Here is a 13,690-nt window from a genome sequence, read left to right on the forward strand (position 1 = left end):
AAACAATACGGGTTTTGACATGAAAGAGATAGGAGAATGCCTAGCTTTGTGGCCTTGGGAAAATTCATGAGCTCTCCAAGTTCACATGTTACACAAAATGGAAATAGTTATCTTTCAGACTCAGGAGGAGCAAATGGGATAATGGATGTGAAAATGCTTAGAAGGAGTCAGGGTCTCTTACATAACCTGCTCTCCCTCCTTCCTTCCTTCCTTCCTCCCTTCCTCCCTCCCTTCCTGTCTTATCTTGTGCCTATGCACAGAGAAGGACTCTGTGTATTTTCAGTTATAATAATAGTAAATTGACTTTTAAATTCCAGATACTAAATATTTTCAAAACATAGAAGGGGGATCCTCTAATTTACACATTCTGAGTGGGGACATTATTGGTTCCTGGGATATAACAACAGTTTTGATATTACAATGGCTTATGTAATATATATATATACATACATATATATCTGTGGTATTAAAATTCATGGCAGGGGAGATATTAGGACAAAAGAGACATTTTGTCCTAAGGACACAGATATCTAATGAGGGCAGTGATTGAAGGAAGAGGGGGAGGGGGAGAGCAGGAGAGAGAGGAAAAGGAGAAAAGGTTGAGAAACTGCTCTTTCTCCTTTGGGTTAGAGGTAAGAGGAAGGGTCTGTTTCCATACACTGGGACAGGGACTCCTGCCTGCTGTTACACTATGGAGGTCTCACAATTTGCTTGGCATTATGCTAAAGCAATAATTATTCTCTGTAGCCTTTGAAAATTAAATCATTATTTTAACGATTTAATATTAATACATTTATTACTCTAAATAGTTATTACTCTTTATATCCTTTACAAGTTGAAAGAGGGGGGGGTCAGCTCCTTTTGCTCATCTCTGAAGTTTAAGTCCCAAAAGAAGCCACCCAGAAGGGCCAGGCAAGCTTCTAACGACAAAGCAGAAGGGAGGGCTGATGTTTTGGGGCATATATGTAAACCCCCAGAGCCTATGCTTGATACAGAGGAGTAACTCGATAAATGGTCATTTCGCTTTTTCCTTTCCTTCAGGAACATGACTTCCCCTCCACTTCTCCCCACCTGCCCTCTCTCTGCCATGTGTTCAGAGTGTGATCTCTCTCTCTTGCCTCCCCTCCGGGCCTCCTGGCCTCTACATTAAATCAACAAACTTATAAATAGTACAACTGCCGGATGAATTAAAAAACAAACATCAGCAAAATTCAAATGATGGGAAAAGAAGAACCTTCAAGAATTCCCTCCCCACCTACCCCTGAGAACTACTTTGAAATATTCCAAGACATTTCTAAATACATCCTGGCTGGAACATATTCTGAGTGCTGAAGACAGTGCAGTGTGGGTCTGTGAAGTGTTTTATGATCTGTTCTCTAAATACTTTCCATCTGAGTCAGATTATGACCTTCCCCTTTGATTCATCAACTGGCCAGAGAGAGAATTAACTACATTTGCCTCTTAGCAGCAACATGACCACAGAGCAGAAGCCCCTTTTGATCTCTTTATCTTCTAACTTACAATTTCTGGTGTTTTTTCTATTTGCTACCTGGTCAGTTCCTGGGAAACCTTCCCTTATTTGTGCATTGCTTCTATAAGCACCAGAGAAGTTCCTGAGTTCCATTTGGTTCTTTAAGGATGCTGCTGGTGGGATGAAAACTAGGAGGGAGAAGTGGTGAGCAAAGAGGGTAGTGTCTGTTAGGGATGCACCACCCCTTCAGGACAGCAAACTCATTCTAGTTCCTTCTGCCTTTAGGAAGTGGGCTAAAAATAAGAAAAATTGACCAACGAGGATAAAGAAATGGTCTCTCTGGGCTCCTAGGTTAAAAAAATAATAATAATAATTGAAGAAATAAAAGGATGTGAAGCCTAAAGATCAATTTATTAACCACTCTGGGACTCTACTTGTCAATCTATAAAATGGGGAAGATAATTCTTACCCTTTAAGATAATATGAATTAAATTTACGTGAACTGCAAACTATAAAGCTGACTGGGAGACAGTAACAAATGATTATATAGAGTGAACACTAGAAAATAAACTTTACTAGTGATCACCTTCGTGTTTCAGAGAGAGGTACCTGGGTAGCAGAAAGCTGGAGCCTAAGTTAGTATCAAGGAAACTTCACAAATTCAAGGGACCCTCAATTAACACAGTAGAAGGGCAATAGATACTAAAATTGATCAAAGAACTATTGCTACATATATTACTTAGAACGTAGGGACCCAGGATCAGCAACATCAAAAACAACTTGTCAACTTTTTACAGCTGTAAAATCTGGAGTCTAACACCTACCTCAAACCTACCAAATTGGAAACTCTGGGGGTGGGGCCCAGAAATCTGTTTTAGTAAGTTCTCCAGGTAATTCTTATGGATTCTAATGTTTGAGAACCTGTAGGAAGCAGTACTGCAAGGTGGAAAGGTGGAACAGGGGTCTGCTGTTCTTTAGATAAAAAGCCTTAAAAAAAAAAAAAAAGTCCTTTCATTGTATTTGATGTTTTAACTCTGTGCATGAATTAACTTTGAAAAATTAGAAATTAGTTTTAAAAATAAATAAACTGGGATTTCTGAAGTATGTATGTGGCGAGAGTCTGGCATAGGCCCTGATGATGGAAACAGGAAGCTTTTAGTAAAACTCAGGAGCCAAGCAGTTGCTGCTAAGTAAATCCCTGTTCCTAAGGGATGGCCCTGCCTTCCTGAAGGCTCATCTGCTTCCTCCTCTGTCCCCATACTGCTGCAGACACCCTCCCCTGGGGACAGAGACCAGGAGTGCAGCCCAAATCAAAGAAGGATTTGGCTCCAAGCTACCAACCTTCCTGTCACTTTCCCACCCATTCAAAAGCAAACTCCTTCCCCCAGCATCCCCACCCACCCACTCACCCACCACCACCCTTCCTGGTCTTCCTTCCTCTTTCCCCTTCCTCCCCCCTCCCAGCCACTGCAGGAATAAATGCCGTCTGCTTCCACTGACCGATAGAAGCAGTTGTGAACCGTCTCACAGGTCCCGGATGCCCTTCCCCGCCCTCTCCACGCCGGACCAGCTGCACGCAGAGCTCGTATTCTGTGCGAGGTTCCAAGTAGTTGAGTGTAACAATCTCATTTGTCACTGAGAAGAGGGAAAGTCCAGGAAACTTAAATTGGCATTCTTGTACATTGTTTACAATGGAATGTTGTTACTGTGATGTAAACTAGTGTTTGGTTTTCAAAAATACAATGTCTAAGTAAAATAGGCAATCCCCCCTTCAGGACCTCACTATTCCTAACAGAAGGAAAATGAGACTTTTTAAAGGAAGTTTCCAGGTTACAATGCATACTTTAATGTAAGCCTCCTTGAGCCACTTAATCACTTCTGCTCTATCTTTTGTCTTTTCATCTGTAGGGTAAAACCACACAAATCTTCAACTATATGAAATAACAATTAGATTTAAGGGGGGAAAATTCAATCAAAAGGATATAAAATAATTTAATTGCCACTGTTTTTAAATACATAGTGATTGCAATCAAGCTCTCAACAGAAGAGATTCTTTGAGGGTTTGTTTACAAAGACCAGAGAGCAGATTTAAAATACTCATGCCATTTATAAATGAAGAGTTCTAGAGTAATTGAAAATAGATCCCATAGACAAATAGTATATGCATCTTTTCTCCTTAGTTTTTGTTTTAGTCAGCCTCTATTCTCCACAGGTATTGCAGAAGTACTATCTTACCATATGATCAATTCCCAGTTGGTAAGAAAAAAAAAATGGACTGTGTTTAAGAGTTGTTAGAAGAACACTTTGTGGATGTCCACTTGCAGAAAGTGACGATGGATTATTACCACTATATGAAAAAAAAAGCTGTTTTTTATAAGACCTACCCATTGATATTGTCAATAGCAACTTAGCAAATTAGCCTTACATCACTGGGATTCTGAATTTTGGATGAGTCTACAATAGAATGTGCAGGGCTCAGTAACAGTGTCATGACTTAGTTCAACATATCCAGGTCAGCTGGGTTAACATTAAGCCAAAACTTCCTTTTGTTCTCCTTTTAGTAATTTCCTCAATTACCTGTATATAGTATGGAAGAGTGCCCTTTTAAGGAAATCACAGGCATGGTGATACCTAAGGATTGGTAGGTAATTCTCTAATACTCTGAAATGGAATCCTCTGCTACAGCCATTACCTTTGGGCAGAGAAATGAGAGTGGAAGAGAGGATTTCTATATTTGAGGATTTTTTTTTCCCCTGGTGCCACCTCTTTAGGTTGAATCTTTCCTGTTCAAATCTTACCTTGAATATGCCGCCAAGCCTCATAATGATTAACAGGTTTGTATAGAAGCTTCTTGGATTTGATTGGTCCATCCCCAAAGTAAGGCTCAGAGCTGATGTTGATGACAGCAAAATTATGTCCAGTGTCAATCACGTTTGGGGCATTCAGGGGTTTTGGAAGAACTAAACAAAATTTTCAACAATCAGATTAGTCTTTGGAGTTGGATTATTGCTCTTTGGTGGGGATAGAGGATTAGTGACTTTACATTTCCAACAAAACCCTCTTGAGGCAGGTACAATAGTGAAACACTGGGTAACTGCAAACAAAAGACAGGGAATGCAGTCTGATACCTGACAGAGTGTTTGTGACAACTGAGTAAAACCTGTGATAGCTCTCTGGTTTCTCAGGGCCATAAGCATCCTGTTGTTGCTCAAGCCCATGGCGCGCATGCACACAGATTAGCCTGCAAATGACAAAGAATGACTCCTTCACTGGGGGGTGCTAAAGTACTCCTTGCACATGACTATGAAATATCTGTAAGAGAAAAATTAGGCTGCGCCTGCACATAGTAGCTGACATATAGAATGAGTAATGATATGCAGATTTCTTAGAAGTCACCACCTATTCCAAGAACCTTTCAAGAATCTATCACCTGCTCCTTATGACTATCCATAAAAAGCATGACTCTGCGTCCAACCAGGGTGACTTAGATCCTGTATCAGAGTGTACCTGCTGCACTCTGCCCATCCCCTTTCAGTGTGTACTTTGGCTTTGCAATAAAATTTCTGCTATACTCTGAACTGCTTGAATTCTTTCTCATAACGAAGTCAAGAACCTGGCACCAGCTGGTGGTTGAAGTCTCAGGGCCCGAGAACTCCCCCAGTCTCCTGTATCACTCTTACAGTTCTCTGTTCAGATTCAATGCAGTCACCTGTGCTATGATCTCCTGGCTTTGCTCTTGCCCCTCCAACCCACTATCCACAAAGTATGTCTTAAAATATGATCACTCCCCTGCTCAAGTCCTTATCATGGATTCCCATCATGTTTAGAATAAAATCCAAAATTCATTTTGTGACCTCCCAGGCCTTGCACAATTGAGCCCCTGCCTCCTCTTCCCCTCACCCAATACCATCCAGTGCCACTGACCTTTCAATTCATTGAACAATGCACTCAGTCTCCTTTCTGTCTCCGATTTTTTGTAAATGCTGTTCTCCTGTAAGCAATGTACCTAGACCTCCCACCATTCCCTGTTACCTCTTAGGGGATCATTCAGCAATCAACTCTGATGGGACTTCTTCAAAGGGGTTATACCAGAACCTCAGTTGGGCTTCAAAGAACTCACTCTGTTACCTCATTGCAATTTTCAGAATTTATTATTCTTAGAGATTTTGTGTGATCATTTGATATTGGTCTTCTTCTAGACTATGCATGGTCTCTTTCTCTTTCTCTCTTCTTTGGCTTAAAGCAACCCAGATTTATTCTTACAATTCTGGAGGTCAGAAGTCAGACATAGGTCTCACTGGGCTAAGATCAAGGTGTCAGTAGGGCTGTAAGGGAGCTCAAAGGGAGACTCTGTTTCCTTGTTCTTTCCAACTTCTAGAAACCACCTACATTCCTTGGCTTGTGGTCCCTTCCTCCATCTTCAAAGTCAACAACATCATATATCTTTAATCCTTCTTTCATTGTGATATCTCTTTCTGACTATAGCTAGGTAAAATTCTCTAATTTTACAGACTCATATGATTAGAGTAGGTCCACCAGATAATTTAGAATAATCTGCCCATCTTAAAGACCATATATTCTCAATAGGGTGAAATAGCACCCCCATGTAGGTTAAAGTGGGTTCTCTCAGGATTGAAAAAGCCTGAGATATTACAATGGTTGTGGCCTTCCAAAGGGCCACAGTGCACAAATAGATATGCAGTATATTCATTATATTAACATTTTATGGTGAGGGGAGGAGAGTTTGGGAATAAATTTCTAAAGGGGTTCCTTGGTAAGGTGATAGTGATCAAAATATTGTAAAACATTGCAATGGACTCTAAACTCCATTAGGGCAAAGACCACACATGGTTTACAGGTGCTGCATAAATGTTTGACAATTGAATTTCTAGTAAGTTCTGTAGCTCTGTCAGCCCATCCTTAAAAATACACCCAAATATGTATGTTATATAATATAAGATCTTTCAGATTCTGCTAGTGTTTTTACTTACAATAGTTTCTGAGAAGAGTGCACTTCTGTGAATAAATTCATTCGTTAAGTCTGCTTCCCTTATATGAGCAATAATACCACCTATTTGCTTAAACCAGCAAATGCTTATTTTATTGTAGCTATAAATGCTAGTATCTTGTGATACTTTTTTATAAGCATGAAACAAATTGCTCCAAAGGTTCCTCTTAGTAATATGTCATTTTATTTTTTGTCTTTTAATAATTTGCACTGAGATATATATATCATAAAGTGCAAAAATCTTAAGTGTATTTAGCTCGAGGGACTTTACCTGTGTACACACTCATGTAACTATCACCCAGATTGAGACAGGGAACATTTCCAGCCCCCCAGAAGACACTCTTGTGACCCTTTCCCGTCAATAGGGAACTATTATCCTGGCTTTTGTCACTTTCAGTTAGTTTTGCCTTGTCTTTAACTTTAGACAAATGGAATCACAAAGCATGTATTTTTGTTTGCTCTTTATTGTGTCCATGATATCCATATTGTTGCAGGAATTAATTATTTTTTATTGCTGTTTAATATTCCACGGTATGATGTTATGAGCTGAACTGTGTTTCCCCCCAAATTCTTATGTGGAAGTTTTGACCCCCAGTACCTTGGAAGCTAACTCTATTTGGAGACAGGGTCTTTAAAGAGGTAATGAAGTCAAGATGAGGTCATTAAGGTTGTTCTTAATCCAATACAACTGTTGCCCCTTATAAGAAGAATACATTCGGACACACACACAGAGGAAGACCATGTGAAAATACAGGGGAAAAAACAGCCATTCATGAACCAAGACGTGAGGCCTCAGGAGAAGTCAACTCTGCTGACACCTTGATCATTTACCTAGCCTCCAGAACTTGAGAAAATAAATTCCTGTGGTTAAGCCACCTCATCTGTGGAACTTTGTATAGCAGCCTGAGCAACCCATTAGGAATGACTACACTACAAATTATTTATCCTTTATAATGTAGATGAATATTTGGGTTAATTTCAGTTTGGGGTATTATGAATTAAATTGCTCTGTACACTGAAGATGTCTTTTTTGAACATATACTCATTTCTTTTGAGCTTATACCTCAAGGAGAATTGCCAGGTCATAAGTATATGTATGCTTAACTTTTGCATATATTTTCAGTTTTCCAAACTGATTGTACCAATTTGTATTCTGGTAGTAAAATCCTTACATCTGGGACACCTGGGTGGTTCCGTGGTTAAGTGTCTGCCTTTGGCCCAGGGCATGATCCTGGAGACCCGGGATCGAGTCCCACATCAGCTCCCTGCATGGAGCCTGCTTCTCCCTCTGACTATTTTTCTGCTTCTCTCTCTCTCTGTGACTCTCATGAATAAAATAAATAAAATCTTAAAAAAAAAATCCTCACATCTTTTAAAAAAATACTATGATTAAAGACACTGATTAATTTACCTAATTATCATTTTATAAATATCAGTAAATACAACTATTTTCATTTTATAGATATTAGTAAATATGACATGAAGAGCTAACCATCATGTAGAGCTAAGTCATTATAAATATGACATCAATAACAATACTACAGATGCTTCTATGCGTTGATGTCGTGTGCTGTGTCTTCTACTAAAAAATAAAAATTAGAACTGATTCTTCTGAATCTTAGCAACATGGTTTATTTTTGACTTATTTATTTTCCATGTCTAGCAAACATTCCAAGAAGCTTAAAAATAAGGTAATTTGTCTTGTCTGCATATCATTTCCTCCCTTTCAAGAACATGTAAGATATAAGAAATAATTTGGTCATGTGAATGTTCTACTGAATAAAACAGATCAAGGCCTTTTCCAGTAATCCAAAAGAATATTAACAATTCTGTGGCAGTTTATGTGGATGTTCAGGGTAGAGAATCCAAATCTACAAGGCTATATTTAAGCTAATGTTGTTATTGGTCTTCTAAAAAAGATTATCTTCTGGGCACTTACATTTATTTCATTTATGGACATTACCTCTCGGACAGCCCAAAGATTCCTAATCAAGTAACAAAATGGGTAAAATACAAATCAACATTGGTTATCTTGCTCCTAATCTTTAACAGAGGAGACTCAGAAAACAAAATGGTCTAGAAATGATGATGCATTATTTGGATTCAGGAGACCCAGGTTCAAAACTAAGATTTACTCCTTAACAGATATGCTACTTTATACAAGTTCACTAAACCCTCTGAATCTTCTTTTCTTTCTGGTAAAGTGGTGATAACAATATCTGTTGCACAAAGTTCTTATAAAAATTAAATAAGATGACTTATGTGATGTACTTAGCCCAGTGCCTTTCAACAAAATATATCAGAGAGCTGTTAGCTGTTTTTGTTTAAATGGGTTCATAAGAAACTTCCAAACTTAAAATTCCTTGCAGTATTTATGTATACCAGCCAAGCTAACTTGGATTTACCTCCATGTTGCTTTTTCCCCTCAACCACAAATGCATACCTATCTACTTAATTAATGTGAATTTTGAAATATTAATTCACTGCAGGAAGAATAACCCATGCTGAATATGTGAAAATATTATTTGTGTTCATTATACAGCATAGCCTGGACTTCATAATAAGTGAGTAATTCTCAAAGTATTTTCCAAATTATTCTGCACAATAATGAATAGGAACTCACAACAATGATGAAGTCAAACTTTTCATGTAATATAAACACTACTAGATATGTTGTGCCAGACACAATTCCAGGTGTTTTGCATATTCAACAAATCTTCACAGTAATCCGGAGAGGTAGATAAACTAAGCTTTATTTTCAAATCAAGAAAGACTCAGAGAGGTTAAATTCATTTGCTCAGGGCTATATACAAGTTTTCTAGCTATTAGGGACAAAAATCAAATCCAGGGCTGTGTAACTCCAAAGGTCATATACTTAATCCCTCCTTTCCATTTTCATGCATATAAAAAAATTTCAAGGTGTAGTATCCTGGAAATTTTCCAAAGCATTTTAGTATTCAGGTAACATTTCTATCTTGGAGCAGCACCCAAAGATACATAAACACAATGTACTGAGGATGCAAGCTCTTCCTCTAGAAAATGAAGCTTACCTTTAACAGAAATGTTGAAAGGTTTTTCCACCATCCCAGCTACTGTGTTCACACTGCAGACCCAGACTCCTGAGTCAGGGGGGAGGATCCGGTGGATGGTGAATGTGGCCACTGACAGATGACTCGTAAGATTGAAGTCTTTTGGCTGGAAGGGTCAAATACAAATAAAAGCTTCTAGGGAGGCATAAACACACGAAAGGCCCATAACACTGACCCCATCTCATTGTTTGATAAGAAGTTTTCTAAGGAGAGATTAGGAAGCCAAATGCAATGCTAGTATAATCATTGGCTTATTTCCAAAGCTATTGTAGTAGCCCTGTAAGTTTATATTGGATTGATGCCCTCTCAGATCCTGCTGTTGTGTTTGTGTGTTTGGGAGTGTGGGGTAAACACTTACAGGCTAGGAACCTAATTCCTTTAAATTGCTCTGGTAACATTTGTTCCTTCCTGGTTGAATACAGAGATGGCTGGGTAAGATGACAAAATAGCTCCCCGAAATAATTGGGAACTATCTACACTATAACTGCACTACTGAAACCCACAAAACTGCGGGAAAAATCAGGGCTCTGAAGACACATAGACTTCAATTCACATCCCTACTCTGTCACTTTTGACCAATTCCTTATTCAACTTCACCTGACCAATTTCCACTTGTATAGAAAGGGGACAGGTAATATTATGCAGCATGTTGTATATAGCATGGTTGACCCTCTGCACTACTAGATGGTAGCTGTTACTTCCATTAACCCAGGAAAAGGCCAACAAGATTTTAAGAAGCTGTCAGTTGGCTTCACTACCTAATGAGTTGAGTGAAATCAGGAACATCTGATGTGTAGAAACCAGTAATGGCACATTCTACATATCCTGCCTCCAGGAGGCCACTCACATCTACCCTCTTGTCAAGTTGATTTTCAGTCATCTTTGAGAGAAAAAAAACCAGATAAGCATTTCAAAATTTTTAGATAGGAAAATACAGCAACTTCCTGAAGATCACTTGTGACACAGAGAAATTTGGTGCATTTGAGATTATTGGAAGAAAGAAGGGAAACATATTGGAAAAGTTGTTTAGTCCTCTCCAACAAAAAAGAATTGCTATGACAGCACTCTAACCAGTGCTGAGCAATAAGGCAACAGGGCAGAGTCTAGAGGTAGGGGGCCCAAGGAATGTATTCAGATCCAAGGGATTCTATGGATTATCTCTGAATGGGAAATGTGGGAGTAGATCTATCTAGAGTCAAATAAATTATACTGAACTCCTGTCTTTCATACTCTGCTAATTTTTGCTCCAAAGAGCACAATAGAAGTAGACCAGTCATCAAAGTTCCATTTCCTGTAGCACATGGTAGGTAACACATGAATCTCCTGCTGATTCATGTGGCCACACCTTGCCACACCCTTTGGTGGCCACAAGACCACCTCATTCTTCCTGATATGAGAAGTTAGAACATGGGAATATTGTGAGGAGTAGAACTTGCACAGGCTGACATATACCTCTCAAAACACACAGAAAGTTCTACAGGATGAGTCCCATCCTTGGGATTCATCTTCATCAATTCCACTGTGGTCGTCTCTTTCTAACCTTGCACTATAGCACTGGCCAGGCTGCAGTGAATCTGCTCTACCTCCCCAGGGACATGGCATTTTGTCCAAGCTAACAACATTCCAGGTTCAGAGGATGCAAGCCCAGGGTGGAATGTAGCCTTGAGAGAGGTGATTACTACAATAGAAAGCATCTAGTAGTGTCGGAAGTCAGATTAGAAATAACTCTTACATGGAGCACTGTCCCATCTGGCTTTACGAGAGTCATTTCTTCATTGGCAGGTAGTGGCCAGCCAGAAGCTTTGCAGATGGGGTTAAATTTACCACTGTTTACTTCTATGTGATCCGGCAAATCCTCTATCTTTGGGATCATCCTTGGCATGCCTGCATGAGGAAAACAGCACTGTGAAATCTAATCTTTGACACAGCAACAGTAATAAAAGCAGCTACCATTTGACAAGTCACATCCCAGTTAAGAACTTTGCAAATATTATATTGTTTTAATAAACTTGCAGGGGGATGCTATTGCAGTCTCCATTTTACAGATGAGAAGACTGAGGCTCAGAGCTATATGAATCTAGAGTCCACACTCTGCCATAATGCTGTGCTCCCCTCAGTGGATCTGGCACAGACAGTCTCTATGTTAAGATGTTCATCATGGTCGCATCTTCCCTGGCCTTACCTTTCAACAACTTTTACTTTTTAAGAGAATGTTAACAAAAACAAAAGCAAAAAACAAAAATAAAAATGAGGTCCTCTTTGACTCAGAAAACAAACCCACGATATTGCTGACCAACATGATCCTCCATTTTGATCCCCACTGATTGGGAATCTGCAAGTAGCAGGCGATGAAAACCATTCACATTTATATGCAAGAAGTGAAGTGGACTAGAATTACACCCCCAAACTGGTTTCTAGGCAACAGCCAAATGAAAAGTGTCGCTGCCAATACTTAAAGAAAATGTCTCTGGTGGCAAAAAGGGTATCAGGACTCCTTGCCTCATACCTACACTGTAGAGAATGAATAATCCTGAAATTTAACAATTTTATTCTGAATTGTAGGGCTCCAGAGAACCTCAGACCCTTTGTGACTAAACAGGAGACACGGTAGAAAATAGTCCAGCACTTAGTGGAGAATGTGGATAATAGAAGCGCCCCCACAAGAGCAGCAAGCTGTTGGTTCTGGGGGCCAGGGAGAGGAGGTGGAGGAGGCAGGGACACAGTAAACACAACATTCGTATTTTTTATTGATGTCCTTTGTCTCTGACCTAGAATGCAGTAAGTTATGGAGCCGGAAAAAAAGAGGTCTAAGAACTACAAGAGTAATTCCTTGACCTATCTGTAGACTTGAAGGGATTATGATTAGAATCTACCAGATTTTTCATCCTAAGAAGTTATTCGCATAGTTATTTTTACTTATTTATGTACTTATTTATTCATGAGAGACAGAGAGAGAGAGATGCAGAGACCCAGGCAGAGGGAGAAGCAGGCTCCATGCAGGGAGCCTGACTTGGGACTCCTTCCCTGGTCTCCAGGATCACGCCCTGGGCTGAAGGTGGCGCTAAACCGCTGAGCCATCCCGGCTGCCCCGCATAGGAATTTTAAAAAGTGCTTTGACACTAGTAAGGTGGTTAAGTCTGTCCTATACTGCCACTGGGTATTTCCTGCAGTCCTCCAGATGTGAGCCCACGTGTGCAGGTGGAGGTGGAGCAGAATCCGGGAAGGAGGAGAAGGGCTTCTCTCCGAAAGTGGAAGGCCTGGATCTGGGTCTGAGATTCTCACACCTTTTGCAACTTCAGGCTCAAAACAGAAAAGGAGGCATAAAATTGAAAATTCAAATCCTTTGGCTTGTTAGCTATTTTCAACCCAATCCTCCAGCAGCCCCAAGGCCTTTCCTTCCCTTCCTAGACCCTCCCAGGTTCCTGCCCTGCAGCCAAGTCCAAACACTGGATAAAGAAGTGAACACCTAAAGCTTAGCCAAAGCCTTTGAAAAACAATTGTTGGTATTTTCCTCCCATGTTTGTTCTGATTTTAAAAAAGAACAGAGAAAAAACCCTAAGGGTCTTAGTCTTACTGCCCTCAGTGTAGATTTCTTTCTGTAACATTTGATTTGTAGGATTGAAAAAATGGCACATGTTCATTATTTTTAAATTTTGAAAATACATAAAAATATGCTTCTTTTAATTTTATTTTATTTTATTTATTTATTTATTTTTTTGCTTCTTTTAATTTTAAAAGGTGTATTCTAGGGCAGGAATTAGCAGACTTTTTCTGTAAAGGACTAGACAGTAAATATTTTCAGCTTTGCAGGCTGAAAGTTCCTGCTAACTAGCTACCCAACCCTGCTGTAGTGTGTGAGCAGCCACGGATTATGCATTCTCAACGAATTCGTGTGGCTACATGCCAATAAAATTTTCTTTATAACAACAGATGGTAGGGAAAGAAAAAGGATGAAGTACTGATAAATGCTACAATACAGTTAAACCTCAAAAACAGTATGGTCAGTGAAAGAGGCCAGCCACAAAAGACCATGAAACATGTGATCCCATTTATAGTTTATGAAACGTCAAGAGAATAAGTAAATCTATAGAGATAAAGTAAACTTGTGGTTGCCAGGGGCTG

At 39.5% G+C, this 13,690-nt stretch overlaps 1 protein-coding gene across 2 annotated transcripts in view; it reads right to left on the reverse strand.

The window, feature by feature from the left end:
* TEK (TEK receptor tyrosine kinase) overlaps positions 1 to 13,690 on the reverse strand; it is a 106,111-nt gene that overhangs the window by 34,102 nt on the left and 58,319 nt on the right. For both annotated transcript variants that reach the window (XM_041761572.1, XM_041761571.1), the window contains exons 8-11: positions 11,301 to 11,452; positions 9,530 to 9,674; positions 4,270 to 4,431; positions 2,972 to 3,106 (exon numbers count right to left, since the gene is read on the reverse strand). In XM_041761572.1, coding sequence (XP_041617506.1) covers positions 2,972 to 3,106; positions 4,270 to 4,431; positions 9,530 to 9,674; positions 11,301 to 11,452 — 594 coding nt within the window. The remainder of the gene's footprint in view (positions 1 to 2,971; positions 3,107 to 4,269; positions 4,432 to 9,529; positions 9,675 to 11,300; positions 11,453 to 13,690) is intronic.

This window comes from Vulpes lagopus, chromosome 7 (genome assembly GCF_018345385.1).
Source record: "Vulpes lagopus strain Blue_001 chromosome 7, ASM1834538v1, whole genome shotgun sequence".
Lineage (NCBI taxonomy): Eukaryota > Metazoa > Chordata > Mammalia > Carnivora > Canidae > Vulpes > Vulpes lagopus.